We start from the raw sequence: 13,644 nt of genomic DNA on the forward strand, positions 1-13,644 counted from the left end.
TCACCCAGGGAGGGACACGGGGGGGCCCCGGGGGGGGGGGCTGGGCTCCCTCTGCCAGGGCACGGGGGGGACATCGCCCACCCCGACCCTGCGGGACCCCCAACCCACGAATGAGCAGCCTCCGGAGAGGGAACGTGCTGCGGGTGGGGAAACTGAGGCAGGGAGCCGGGGTGGTCCCTGGGGTCCCCGCTGCCCCCCGCCGTGGGGCGAGGGCCCGTGTCATGGCGCGCGGGGGCTGGATTCCGCCGCAGGAAGCCGCTCCGTGGCGTCACGGTCGCGGTCCCAGCGCGTCGCGGGTGTCCCAGTGCTCCGGCGTCACACGGGATGCGGAGCAGCCTGGGATCCCCCGCCGTGGGGGGACACGGAGGGGTCCCCGCGGTGGGGCACCCCACATCGCTGCGGTTGGAGCCGGGGTTGCCCCCTCGTGCGCGTCCCCAGGATGGTGGCACCGCGTGGGCCCCTTGTCCGGCCCCGGCCCCGACGCCAAGGGCGGGTAATTATAGCTGCACAGGAGCTAAAAATAGCCCCGCGCGGGAGGCCGGGTTATTTTTAGCCGCGCTCCCAGCTCGGTGCCACCCGCCACCCACCCCTGGGCCACGCCGGAGCCCGCGGCTCCACGCCGGCGGCCGGCTCCCCGCGTTCGGCGGGGACGGGGACCCCGCTGCGGGTGCAGCCCCGCTCGTCCCCAGCCGGCTGGGGGACACCGACTCGCTGACCCCAGCGGGGCCGGGTGGCTCCAGCAAGGCCACGTCTCCCCGCGCTGCTGCCGGGCAGAGGGCACGCGGGGTCACCGTGTCCCTGCCTTCGCCTCCCGCCGCTGCCCCGCGCGCCCGAGTCCGTGGCCGGGCCCCGAGCCCCCAGCTGGGCGTCCCTGGGCAGGGTGACGGGGCTCGGCGCAAGGACCACGGCTCCGACCTTCGGCGGCGGCAGCCGGCAGAGCCGGGCAGGCTGCTTGCAGCCAGGGCTGCTGTTGCCCGTCCCGCTGCCCGTCCTGCTGTCCTGCTGTCCATCCACCATCCTGCTGCCCATTCTGCTGCCCATCCCGCTGCCGATCCTGCTGCCCATCCCTCTGCCCGTCCTGCTGTCCTACTGCCTGTCCTCCTGCCCATCCCACTGTCCCACTGCCCGTCCTGCTGTCCTGCTGCCCATCCCTCTGCCCATCCCGCTGCCCATCCCACCGTCCTGCTGCCCATCCCGCTGCCCATCCCGCTGCCGATCCTGCTGCCCATCCCTCTGCCCGTCCTGCTGCTCATCCCACCGTCCTGCTGCCTGTCCCGCTGTCCTGCTGCCTGTCCTGCTGCCTGTCCTGCTGCCATCTCTCTGCCTGTCCCACTGTCCTACTGCCCATCCCGCTGCCTGTCCTGCTGCCCATCCCACCGTCCTGCTGCCTGTCCCGCTGTCCTGCTGCCTGTCCTGCTGCCCATCTCTCTGCCTGTCCCACTGTCCTACTGCCCATCCCGCTGCCTGTCCTGCTGCCCATCCCACCGTCCTGCTGCCTGTCCTGCTGCCCATCTCTCTGCCTGTCCCACTGTCCTACTGCCCATCCCGCTGCCTGTCCTGCTGCCCATCCCACCGTCCTGCTGCCCTGTCCTGCTGTCCTGCTGCCTGTCCCGCTGTCCTGCTGCCCATCCCACCGTCCTGCTGCCCATCCCGCTGCCCACCTCTCTGCCCACCTGCCTGCCCGTCCCGCAGCCTCCCTCCCCGGCTTGGCACCCCGGGCCAGGCGCCGAGCACTCCCAGCTCTCCCAGGCAGGCGGAGGGAGCGCGGCTCGGGCTCCCGCGGCTCCGCAGCTCCCGTTTGCCGCACGCAGCAGCGGGCGCTCGGCCGGGCCGGTGGCAGGAGCTGCTCCAGGCCTCTCGCAGCGCCGGGGCCCAGCGGCCGGGGGCTGCCGGGTCCCACCGGTGCTCGCTGCCCCCGGCACCGGGCCCCGGCGCTGCTGCGGGTGGAGGACACCGAGCGGGGCAGCGGGTTTGCTCTGCGGCAGCTCCGTGGGACGGGAGGGCCCCGGTGCCAGGCAGCCGGCGATGCCCAGCAGCCAGCGATGCCCAGCAGCGGGCGATGCCCAGCAGCCGGCGATGCCCAGCAGCAGGCGATGCCCAGCAGCCAGCGATGCCCAGCAGCGGGCGATGCCCAGCAGCCGGCGATGCCCAGCAGCGGGCGATGCCCAGGAGCCGGCGATGCCCAGCAGCCGGCGATGCCCAGCAGCGGGCGATGCCCAGCAGCCGGTGATGCCCAGGAGCCGGCGATGCCCAGGAGCCGGCGATGCCCAGCAGCGGGCGATGCCCAGCAGCGGGCGATGCCCAGGAGCCGGCGATGCCCAGCAGCGGGCGATGCCCAGCAGCCGGCTCGGGCGCTGCCGGGGCAGGGCAGGTGCCAGCAGTGACCGGGAGCGTCAGGGCGGCGTGAGCAGCCCCCGACCCCCCCGGGCGGGAGAAGGGGATCCCCGAGGGGCCGCGATCCCGGGGGGCTGCGGAGGCAGAGCGAGGGGTCCGGGGGATCCCTGGCGCGGCCGCCCCAGCGCCCCGAGGAAGGGGCCGAGGAGGGTTTCGCTGAGCCCAGCTCTGGAGCCAGCATCCGGACGGGTCGGTCATTGCCCAGCTCTGACAACGTCCCCTCCCGCAGCCCAGCTCCTCCCGGGAGCCCCCGGGCACCCCCCCGGCGCAGCCGCAGGCCAGGCTGGGCAGGAGATCTGGCAAAATGAAAAGTGAGCCTTTTTATTGTGTTATCAATTCACTTCTTAACAACAATTCCACAAAATATTAAACACTGTGCGAGAAATTGGTCTATGGCACACCAGAAACGCAAGCCAGAGGCCCCCGAACGCCGAGGTGCTGAGGAGCCTGCGCTACAGACGCCGCTCGCTTCCTAGGTGCGGTCTCTGCAAACCTGGGTTGGCGTTTGGCAACAAGATCAGAGTTTGGCAAATCATCATCATCATCATCATCATCATCATCATCATCATCATCATCATAATAGACCAGAGAGAAAAAATGAAGAGCGCGGAGTATCAGACGCGTGGCTTCTGTTCAATGAAGTAAATGCGTTATTTTTACTTTGTTAAATAAAGGAGACTTTCTCAGCACTCGGAGCAGGGGGGACGCGCTCGGCTCCGGGAGGCTCCGGCACCAGACTGCCGGACCCCAGCAGCTTGGCGGGTGCCGTGCGGGTGCCCGGGCGTCTCCCGGCTCCGGCTGCGCCGCCGGGACGGTCCCCGAGCCAGGGAGGGGGGGACAAGGGAAACGGGCCGAGCGGTTCCGCCGGAGCAGCGTCTCCTCGCCCTGCTCCTTCCTCCTCCCGGCAGCGGCTCCACCGCGCTGAGCAGCCTCGGTGGAGCCGGGGCTGCTGCGGCGCTGCCCCACACCGAGACCCCCACTCCCCCCTCGCCAGCTCCAGCACTTCAAAAGTCCTGAAAAGTGTCTTTTTTTTTCTTTTTTTTTTAACTTTTTTTCCTTTTTTTTTTTTTTTTGGCAAATGCACTAACGAAGTACAAGCGACTACCGTAATTCGCACTTCTGCTATACAAAAACACCTACAGAATGATCACCGATGTACTCAGACGAGGAAGAAATGAAAACAAAAAAAAACAAAACAAAAAAGAAAAGGTCGAGGATTTTTTTCCACCTAACGAGTCGCCCACCGAGACACCAGCGCCCGCCGGCAGGCCCCTGCCCGCCCCGCTCGGCCCCCGGCAGCCCCCGACGCAGACGCTCCCTGTCCCCTTCTCCCGGCTCCAGCGCGCGCTGAACCCAAGCTGCTGGCTCGGCCCTCGCCGGCCGCTGCACCGCCGGCACACGGCACACGGCACGGCACACGGCACGGCACATGGCACATGGCACACGGCACGGCACATGGCACACGGCACACGGCACAGCGCCGGGACGGGCGTGTTGGCGGCAGGGCGAGGCGCAGGCAGACCGACCCCGGGTTGGCACGCCGTGTTGGCTTTGCCGGCAGAGCCCCCCGCGGCGAGGCGGCCGGCAGGGCGGCAGCCGGGCGGGCAGGGGTCCGCGGAGCCCCTCGGCAGCTCAAGCCGGCGCCGGGGCGGGGGTCCGCAGCCGCTGCCGCTCGCTCGCGCGCCGCCGCGCAGGCTCTTCGGGCTGGCGCGCGGCGCGGGCGCCCGCCCGGCCCCGGCTATAGCACCATGCACTGGTCTCTAACATAGAGGAAGAATTCGCAATCTGGAGTAGAAAAATAAGGCTGGAACTGTACTCGATTAAGGACAGAGGGAACTCCCTCGCGGAGAAGAGAAAGCCCTGCCGCGGCGGAACCCCGGCGCGCCCCAGGACTGCGCTCGCCGCCCGCTACCGACGCGGCGCTCGGGACCGTGACGTTACGTCGGATGAAAGGTGTAAAAAAGAAACCAAAACAACTAAAAAGCATCGCCGGTTGCTGCGCCGGGGCCGCTGCCGACGGACGGTGCTCGGCGCAGCGCTCGGCCGGGGCGCGAGCGGGGCTGGGGACGCGCTCGGCCGCGAGTCCAGACCCTTCTGCTCCCCCGACACCGCGCCGGGCGCAACCGCGGGGCACCGGGAGCCTGGCACGCGGCCGGTGCCGGGACCGGAGCCCACGACGCGGCCGTGGAGCCGGGGGCCGCGGCGCTCAGCTCAGCAAGGGCCCCGCGCAAGCCGCGGTGCACGGCGCAGGGGGGGCCGCGCTCTGCCGCGGAGTCAGGAACGCGGGGTCGGTCCCGACTTCGTCGGTTACCTGGCGAGCGAAAAAAACCAGCGATGGCGAGATAGCGGCAACCAAGGAGCGTGAATGGAGGAGCATCTCCGCTAACCGCGGCCCCCGGCGCTGCCCAGCCAGCTGTGCTCAGCCCCGCGCCGCGGCGAAGACCCTCCGCAGCCGCCCTTCCTCCCGCACGACGCCAGCCCACCTTCCCCGGACCCCGGCCACAGGCCCTGCTCCGCTCCCCGCCCGGCAGCCGGCCCCCAGCGTCGCCCACGCAGCGCCCCGTGCCTTCGGGAGCCGGCTGCGGCCCTGGGAGGAGGGGGCCCAGCAAAGCCCCCCAGTGCCCTGCCTGTCCCAGTGCCCCTGACCAGTCCGAGCAGACGCAGCACCCAGTACGGGCCGGCAGGTCTCCTCCGTCCGGCTGACCCACGGCGCAAAGCGCGAGCAGGGTCCCGCGGTCTCCCCAGCAGCCGGCCCCGGGGGTCCCCTCCAGCCCCCCGCTCCCCCCGGGCAGCATCGCGGGGCCACGCAGCGCTCGGCCGGGCGCGGTTCCCATCCCGCCGGGAGCTGGTGGCATCCCAAACCAGATCCAAAGCACTGGGAGAACTGGAAAATTCCTGGGATTTCACATCAGGTGTATTTTTGTGGTTTTTTTTTCCTTCTCTTCCCCCAAACCAGGCACCGCCCGTGTTCGGACACCGGCGCGCGGTGCCGGCGTTCCGGATAACCGGGAACAGGTCCCGGCGCGCTGCTGGGACCCGAACCGTGCCTCTGCCTCCCGCAGGGAGCGTTCGCCGTCCCCCGCGGAGCTGCCGGACCCCGGGCTCTGCCCTGCGGACGCCGAGCGGGCTCGGCCGCCTCACCCCAGCGCGCCGGACCCGGCCTCTCCCCGCCGGAGCCGGGAGCCGGCGCGCGACGCCGCGGCAGCACGCCCGGGCCGGCAGCTCCAGCGACGCGGGGAGACGCGACGCGACGTCCCTGAGCTCCCGTCTTTCTCCCGAGCATCCACCAGCCCCGGCCCGGAGCCACCGGGCTCCATCGCTGCCATCGCCCCGCAGGGCTCCGCGGCGGGCAGCGGGGAGGAAGGCTCGCCTGCGTGTCCCCTCTTCCTCACGGGCTGCTCTGCGCTGGGCTGTCCCCGGCTCCGCGGCGCGTGCGTTTGACGTCGGTGGACGAAGTGCTCGCCGTTTAAATGGCGTTTCAAGGGATGGGAACCGAACTTCTCCAGCCTTGCCCTCAGCTCCCCGCATCGACGGGGTTCGGCGGAACAAATTCCACTCGCCGCTCTCGGTGAGAAAAAGGGAGATGGGAAATGCTAGGAAATCTGCCAATTTCCGTGTTTTGGGCTGGGACTCTCCAAAACGCCAATTCAAAGTAATTTCTCCCGGGGTCCCGCAGGACAGCGAGCCCCTTCCTGCCCCCCGCCCCCCGCGCAGCCCCCGCGGGGAGGGACAGCGGGGAGGGCAGGGAGAGACCCCAGGCACGGCCCGAGGTGCTCGCCCCCCACCTCTGCCATGCCCCCGGCCTCCTAACGCTGCTCACGGGAGCGCTCGTGGCCGGCGGACACGACGCCGGAGCGCGTGTCCCCGCGGTGCCCTCCCGCCGCGCCAGCGGAGCCGCGCGGCACGGGACGGCAGCCCCCCGGCCTCGCTTCGCCCATTTGCAACAGCAATTTTTCGAGCCGTGTTTTGGTTCGGTTTTTCTTTTTTTCCTTTTTCTTGTACTGGTTTTCTACAAAACGGCTCCCCGCCCGGACTCTCCTCCCTTGTTCCCTCTCAAGAAACAGAGCAAATTCCTGCCACCATGCGCTAATTGGAAGCTAATTGGATCGGAACCACTCAGAGCTGCTGCCGGCGAGGTCCCCGTACTCAGCTCTCGCATCCCAGTGGCAAACGCAACACCAACCCCCGCTGCCTGCACCACCCCGGTACCAATTTTGAACGTCGCTACTAAAAATCCTCCCCCCAACCCTCAACCCTGGGGTTTTTTTTTTTTTCTCTTTTTAAATTTTGACCCCTCTCTATGCGGCACCTGCCCGGGAGCAGACACCCTTCCCTAAACCAGCGGCAAATTTTTTTGTGTGGTTTTTTTTGAGATTTAAGTTCTGTTTGAATCCAACATTTAGTGTTTACCCCTCGGCGCAGTCGTAAGGTCGTAGCTTGGTTTCAGTGGATGGAGAACGGTGCCCTGCCTGAGAGATCGCACGCGCCGGAGCCGGGGAAGCTATAGGATGATGCAAGGCTTTTTGTCCTTAAAAGGATTCTCCGAAGCGGGCACTCCAACCAGCAGCGGGTCGTTCCTGGCATGTTGCTCGCAGTAATTCATGAGCTCAGAAGATGCTTTCGAGACCTAAATGTCGGAAGAAAGCAGAAGGTCAGTGCGAGTCTGCAGGGGAAGGCGCAGAGCGCGGCCCACCAACGCCTCCGGCCGCTCCCCAGGCTCCGCGGGGAGGAGGACACGCGATGGTCAGCTCTCCGTCACAGAAACTTCACGGAGACGCTGACAAACGAGAAGGGGAAATGGGCAGGGAAAGAAAGTCTGCAAGGTCTGCCATAAATAAAGCGGTGAGAACGGGAAAAACACTCCCAGCCGAGAGCAGGAGATTTCAAAGAAGATATTATTGTCCTCGGTTTTCAGGGCTTTGGGATAAAAAAGAACGAAAAGAAAGTCTGGTTGAGAGCAGCTATCCTCTGATGTTAAAAATGGAGGTCTGGAAACTGTTTGAAGCTATTACTTAAGGCTCTGCTTATTTTAGTTCAAAGATGTCTTCCGGGAACCGAGAGCCCAGGGCCACCAGCACGGAGGGGCCCGCAGCGGTGGGCGAGCACCGTCTGGCAGCGAGGAGGGCGGCAGGCGCGGGAGAGTGCCGGCAGCCCTGGAGTCCAACAGCAACCCCCTTTTTTTTTAATTAACTTAATAGCTGGTTGAATGTAAGGCACACACAACACACGGACTCGACCACGCCACATCTGGAAGGCCCAGATGTGACGTGTTGCAGCCGCGGAGCCTCACGGCAGCAGTTCCCCGCCCGGGATCGCTGCGGCTGCTCAGCCCCGGGGCGACGCACCCCTCGCAGCCGAGCTGAGCCGTGATCCAGGGGACCAAAAGCTCCTGCACCCCACTTCCCCGCTCCCCCGGCCGCGGCTCAGCCGCTCTCACCGGGGTCACCGCGCTCCGCAGCCTCCGCTGCGGCACACGGCCGGGGCGGCGCGGAGCCAGCAACCGGCCCAGCAGGAAGGTGCAGTTGGGTGCCGGCATCACCAGACCTCCCAGCAGCACCCGAGAGCGCCAAGCGAGGAGCAGACACGGCGCCTGCGACCAAACCCCGGCTCCCTGCAGCTCCGGGCAAAGCGCTTCACCCGGGCTTCCCCCTCCGGTGTCAGGGTCTCCAGGAATCACAGAATCACAGCATGGTCGGGGTTGGCAGGGCCCTCTGGGGTCCCCCAGCCCAACCCCCTGCCCAAGCAGGGTCACCCAGAGCAGCTGCACAGCACCGCGGCCAGGCGGGGCTGGAATATCTCCAGAGAAGGAGACTCCACAGCCCCTCTGGGCAGCCTGGGCCAGGGCTCCGGCACCCTCACAGGGAAGAAGTTCTTCCTCATGTTCAGCTGGAGCTTCCTCTGCTCCAGTTTGTGCCCGGTGCCCCTTGTCCTGTCGCTGGGCACCACTGGAAAGAGTCTGGCCCAGTCCTCCTGACCCCCCCCTGCAGATATTTAGAGGCATTTCTAAGGTCCCCTCTCAGCCTTCTCTTCTCCAGGCTGAACAAGCCCAGCTCCCTCAGCCTCTCCTCGTAGAAGAGATGCTCCAGGCCCCTCCTCATCCTCGTAGCCCTCCGCTGGACTCTCTCCAGTAGCTCCTCATCTTTCTTGAATTGGGGAGCCCAGAACTGGACAGAGGACTCCAGGTGGGGCCTCACCAGGGCAGTGCTCCCCGCTCCCAGCAGTGCGTTCGCTCGTTTATCTGCAGGCAAACGCGCGTCCGACGACCTCCCCCGCCAGGCACGGCGAGCGGGAGCTGCAGGAGCCAGCACCGTGCTTGGGAGCTGCCGGCTTGGCACGCTCGCCCGAGAGCTGGGTTTGCGGATCAGGGCTCCGCTGACAGCTCGCCCAGACAGCACATCTCCTCCACTCCGCCTGAACAGCAGCGCGTCGCGGTCCCACCTCTGTTGCTCTTGCCCAGCAAGGCGGTGAAGACAGTCGCAGCTGCAAAGGGCGGTGAGCACCCCCCCCCGCCTCCTCGGCGCGCACCGACTGGGATCCCGGAGCTGAGACACGGTCACTCTCGGGAGAGTCACGGCGGCTGGGCCGGGGAAAGACCTGTAATTTATTTTGTCTTCCCTAAAAGGGCCTCGCCGATGGGTGCATCACCGGAGTCTGGAAAGCGGCGGCCCTAAAAACAGCTACAAAACCTCACGGCTTTAAAAATAAAGATCTTCAAAGGAGCAGCAGCTCCCGCACGCCACAGCCGGAGCTGACGGAGGACGCGCTGCTGCAGAAGCAGCAGGGACTGAAAGTCACAGCGAACATTCTTCGACCAGGAAACCGAGTCACAGACCATCAGGTGGATTTCACACCTCCGCGCTTCACAGTATTTCAGTTCCACTGCACCTGTCACCGCCGGGCACGGGGGTTTCCTCTGCGTGACTTCCCGACAAGTGACTTTCCGTGAGCAGATCTCATCTCCCCCCTCCCGGGGCGATTCTCGGGGGGACGGCGGCAGAGCTGCCCGGCCCACCCTGCCGACGCGGGCTGGCAAAGCCACGGAGGAACCATGGCTTCGGAGGCGTAAATTCAGCGAGCGCCCCGGGGCGTCGAGCTCACGGAGCTGGGACGTGCTGCCCACACGCTAATCTTTGTCTCCAGCAAAGGCTCCTGTCCGGAGCTCACGTGGCCGCGCGAGCCCGGGTACCGCCACCACCCAGCCGGTTCCCAGCACAGAGCGAAAGCTCCTGGAGACGCTGTGGCTGCGAGCGCTTCACCCGCCCCAGCCTCCCAGCACCAAAGGGAGCTTTATTGCTGGGGCTGCCAGCACACCGCTGAGAACAGACTCCAGTTTGCCACCCTGGACAACTGCAGCACAAAATTAACCTTCCCCAGCTCCACCATCAACGCCCTCAACCCAGAGGGAAGGCGTCGCCAGCCTTTTTCGCTGGCAAGAACGCAGCAGCTGAGAAATAACTGTGCAGGCAGTGGCTTTCGGAGAGAAACTGCACACGGACGGTGAAGCCACCCTGGGAAAAATGGAACTTCAAGGGGCACCGGGCACAAACTGGAGCAGAGGAAGCTCCAGCTGAACCCGAGGAAGAACTTCTTCCCTCTGAGGGTGCCGGAGCCCTGGCCCAGGCTGCCCAGGGAGGCTGTGGAGTCTCCTTCTCTGGAGATATTCCAGCCCCGCCTGGCCGCGGTGCTGTGCCCCCTGCTCTGGGTGACCCTGCTTGGGCAGGGGGTTGGGCTGGGGGACCCCAGAGGTCCCTGCCAGCCCCCACCATTCTGTGATTCTGTGAACTTGGAAAAAATGGGAAAGCCCGGAATGCACGTGGGCGCGCCCGGCAGCACGTTGCTGGGCCCAGGGCTGCAGCTTCAGTGCCCTCGCAGGTTGCCTGCACCCAGCTGAGCTGCAGGAGCTGACCCCAGCGGCTGGCCTGCCCTCGACCGGCACCGTGGGTATCACCCCCGACGCCCCGGAGACGCTGCCCCGGCTGCAGCCTTGCCTCCCGGCAGGAGCCATGCCCGTAGGAAGGGGTCTCGTCTAGAAATGCCACCACACCTGAGCTGGAGACATCGCCGCAGCACACGCGTGCTCGGGGAGAACCCAACGCGCGTGCCCAGGGTCCCGCCCCGTCCCTGCCCACCGCGGCGCGCTGCTCCCGCTCCCGTGCTCACCTTGATCCTCTCGATGCCGGCTTCGATGCGGAGCTGCTCCACCAGCTTCCGGGCCTGCGCTATGTTGTTAGTTGTTGACATTGTCTGCCATCGGCTCTGGGCCCCAGCACACGAGAACGCTGCAAGACAAGGAGGGGGGAGAGGGGGGCTGGCACCGGGCACGAAGCTGCCACGCCGCCGCGCAGCGTCTCCAGCGGGGCTGTGCAGCGTGTCCTCGCCAACCGCCACGCGCAGAGGGCTTCCACGAGCTCTACACCGACGACACCAACTCAACGTTTCCTGGCTTTGCTTCAAGTTCTCCTTTCCTTTAAACAGCACTCTCGGTGCACTCTCTTCAGGCTTTTTTTATTTATTTTAAAAAAAAAACCCAAACCAGAAACTTGCCCACGAGAGGGGAAACATGAAGCTTTTTCTGCAGAAAGCCCTGCCAGATGCGTTCGACCGACCGGCTGGAAAAGCGAACCGCAGGCTTCCAGCCCGCGCAGCCCGCCGTGAGCCAGGCAGGGGGAAGGGGGACGGGGACCCCGCGCGACCGTGACCGCACACAGCTCCTGCCTGTTCGCCCTCGCTTGTTATCCACGTGCTGCACCGCTGCCTTCGTCCCGCCCCGGCTCCTGCGTCGGGATTTTCTCCACACAGCCCGGCTCGACTAGACAGGGTAAGACACTGCACGGACTCAGACCTACGCTATTTATCCATCATTTTGCAAATCGCTGTCCCTGAAGGAAGCAGAGTAAGAAAGAAAGAGGGGCAGGCGGTCGCAGGCTGGGTGGGTGGGAAGTCAGGCGCAGCACGGGGCAGAGGCTTCTCCGACACCAAAGCTCTGGGTGGGAGCAGGGGACAGGCAGCGAGGTGCGGACACGGGGGGATATGAAAGCATGAGAGGCACCGACAGCTCCTGTCTCAAATGAACCTTTCACAAAAATAGGGCAAAATAAGGGCCCAGCCGAGCAGGGAAACGAGGAGAGCCCCGAAGGGCGAGCCGGAGCGGAGCACACGGGCGCTCTGCCGAAGCACAGCTCCTCTCCGGCACCGAGCGTCTGGGCTCCGCGGGTCTCGCAGACCCCGTCCAGCCGCCGAACTCTGCAGCCGCCCCCGGCTGCGCCGACCGTGGGCTCCAAGGTGCCTGTGCCGCGGCTGGGTGCAGCCTGCTCCGTGGCCGTGCCCCTGCCACGCCGCAGCCGGTTCAAACGACCGTCCTCGAGATTTAAAAGCAGCCACTGCAGAGGTTTGTCTACGAGACCGACAGAACCCACCCCTGTCGCTGGGGCGGGAGCCGTGGGGCGGCTGCAGCACGGCGTCGGGCAGCTCCGGCCACGCCGCCCGGGCCGGACTCCCTTGGCCAGACACCGTTCTCGGGTCACTTCTTCACGCTCATCTCCGTGGGCTGCTGCAGAGGTGTCGGGAAAAGTCACTTCCTCGCCCTGCCCGGCCGTGACTCAGCCCTGACCACTCGCTACGGCGGGGAACAGCGGGGCGAGGGCTGCGGAGAGCCCACCTCCCACCTCCCGACAAACCACGAGGTGATGCTGGGAGGAGGCAAGAGCCAAAGCAAACACGGGGTGGGAGCCCGGCGGCACTCCCAGGGCCCACCGCAGCCGTTCTGCGCCAGCCGGAATTAGAGGCTCCCTCCGCCGTCTCCCCGGGACCGGCAGCTTCAAAGCGTCTGCTGAGCTGCTGCCTTCACCGGGGGGCCGAGAGCGGGGAGCGTCCGCCCCAGCGAAATCCTGGCAGACCCGGGCTGTCTCGCCTATGGTCAGACATCGCGGGGGCTGGTGCCAGGCCACAGCGGCACTCTCGGGGATTATTTTTCTTGGCAGCAGCAGGCAAGGCGTGCGCCGCGCTTTGCAACCCCTGCACAGCCCTCGGCTTCGTCTGCAGCACCGAAAGCTGCGGCAGAAAACCAACGGCGCTTCGGCCAGCGTTCGCAGCTCCGCCATGGGACGCTTCCCCGAATTAGCAGGGCTGTTCGGAAATCTCCGCCTCTCCAGTCCTGGAAGGGGTCAGTCGGGGCGACGTGGGAAGCCACGCTGTTGAAATAAAGTCGGGCACTGTGGAAACTGGGAGAAGGAAGCAGGCTGGTCCCCGGGGGAAGGATCCTCCTCTCCTGCTCCCATTTGAAGCGCTCCAAAATAGCATTAGGACTGGGGAAAAGCCCTGTCTCCATGTCAAGCTCTTTCTAAATCTGTACCGTGAACTCGAAAGACCTCCCCACTGCAGACAGTTCACTCCTCATCGACCAAGCGATTCTTCACCTGGATAAAGAGTTAGCAGGCAGCTGGAGGAAAGCAAATAGCAGCCACCAGATATCATCTGCGCTTGCAGCAGCAGCAGCAGATCACCTGCCTGTACTTTCCCAGCTTCCTGTTCATGGGAGCAGGCGGATGAATCAGCTGAGGGCGAGTTGCTTAAGGGAACTTCTGCTCCTGCCCGCGTCCCCGGAGCGTCCCGCGGCTCGTGCTGCGCGGGGACAGCAGCCCGGCTGAAGGACGGACGCGTTTCAGCGAGCAGAGCACGGAGACAGTCCCGCTGCGCCGCAGGAATTCTCCAACCAAAGCCTTAAAACCCTTGGCAAGGGGGAGAAGCGTACTCCCTGCTCTCCCTGCAGCTGGGTTTCAGGGAGCCTTTGCAAAGCGAAAGCAGCACTCGTGGATCAGAACAGACGCTTCACTTGGGTCATCAGAGCACCAAGGCAGGCAGCGCCCGCCGTCCCCTGCCCCTGCGCTGGCGGCCGCCCTCCAGCCCACCACCACCGCCTGCCGCCCAGCGAGACCCTGCCCTGCCTCGCCCGGGTGCAAGGAGCGGCATCGATCGCCCCCGAGCACAGGGTTAGAGGTTTTACAGCAACAAAATCTGCAGCAGCAGCTTCTACTTCGGCCTCAGCCACCGTCGCCCAGCAGCGACGGCCCAGGGCTCCCTTGGGGAACCGAGCGAGCGGCTCCCTGCACGCCGCGCTGACGGCGCAGTTCCTCTTTCAGCGTTTTAAATTTCCAAGTACAAATTTCATCAGCCAAGCTCTCAGAAAGGTCAAGGGGAGTTTGGCTGGATGCAAAACCCTCCTCCAGCTGCAGCCCACAGCAGCTGCTCATC

General features: G+C 65.9%; 1 protein-coding gene across 5 annotated transcripts in view; it reads right to left on the reverse strand.

Moving 5' to 3' along the window:
* Positions 1 to 2,689: 2,689 nt before the first annotated feature.
* The window catches only part of GNG7 (G protein subunit gamma 7), a 77,074-nt gene continuing 66,119 nt past the window's right edge, over positions 2,690 to 13,644 (reverse strand). For all 5 annotated transcript variants that reach the window (XM_075444079.1, XM_075444078.1, XM_075444076.1 and 2 more), the window contains 2 exons: positions 10,555 to 10,673; positions 2,690 to 7,021 (listed from right to left, as the gene is read on the reverse strand). In XM_075444079.1, coding sequence (XP_075300194.1) covers positions 6,896 to 7,021; positions 10,555 to 10,635 — 207 coding nt within the window. In that variant the 5' untranslated portion in view covers positions 10,636 to 10,673 and the 3' untranslated portion in view covers positions 2,690 to 6,895. The remainder of the gene's footprint in view (positions 7,022 to 10,554; positions 10,674 to 13,644) is intronic.

Source organism: Opisthocomus hoazin, chromosome 27 (assembly GCF_030867145.1).
Source record: "Opisthocomus hoazin isolate bOpiHoa1 chromosome 27, bOpiHoa1.hap1, whole genome shotgun sequence".
In the NCBI taxonomy this organism is placed as follows: domain Eukaryota; kingdom Metazoa; phylum Chordata; class Aves; order Opisthocomiformes; family Opisthocomidae; genus Opisthocomus; species Opisthocomus hoazin.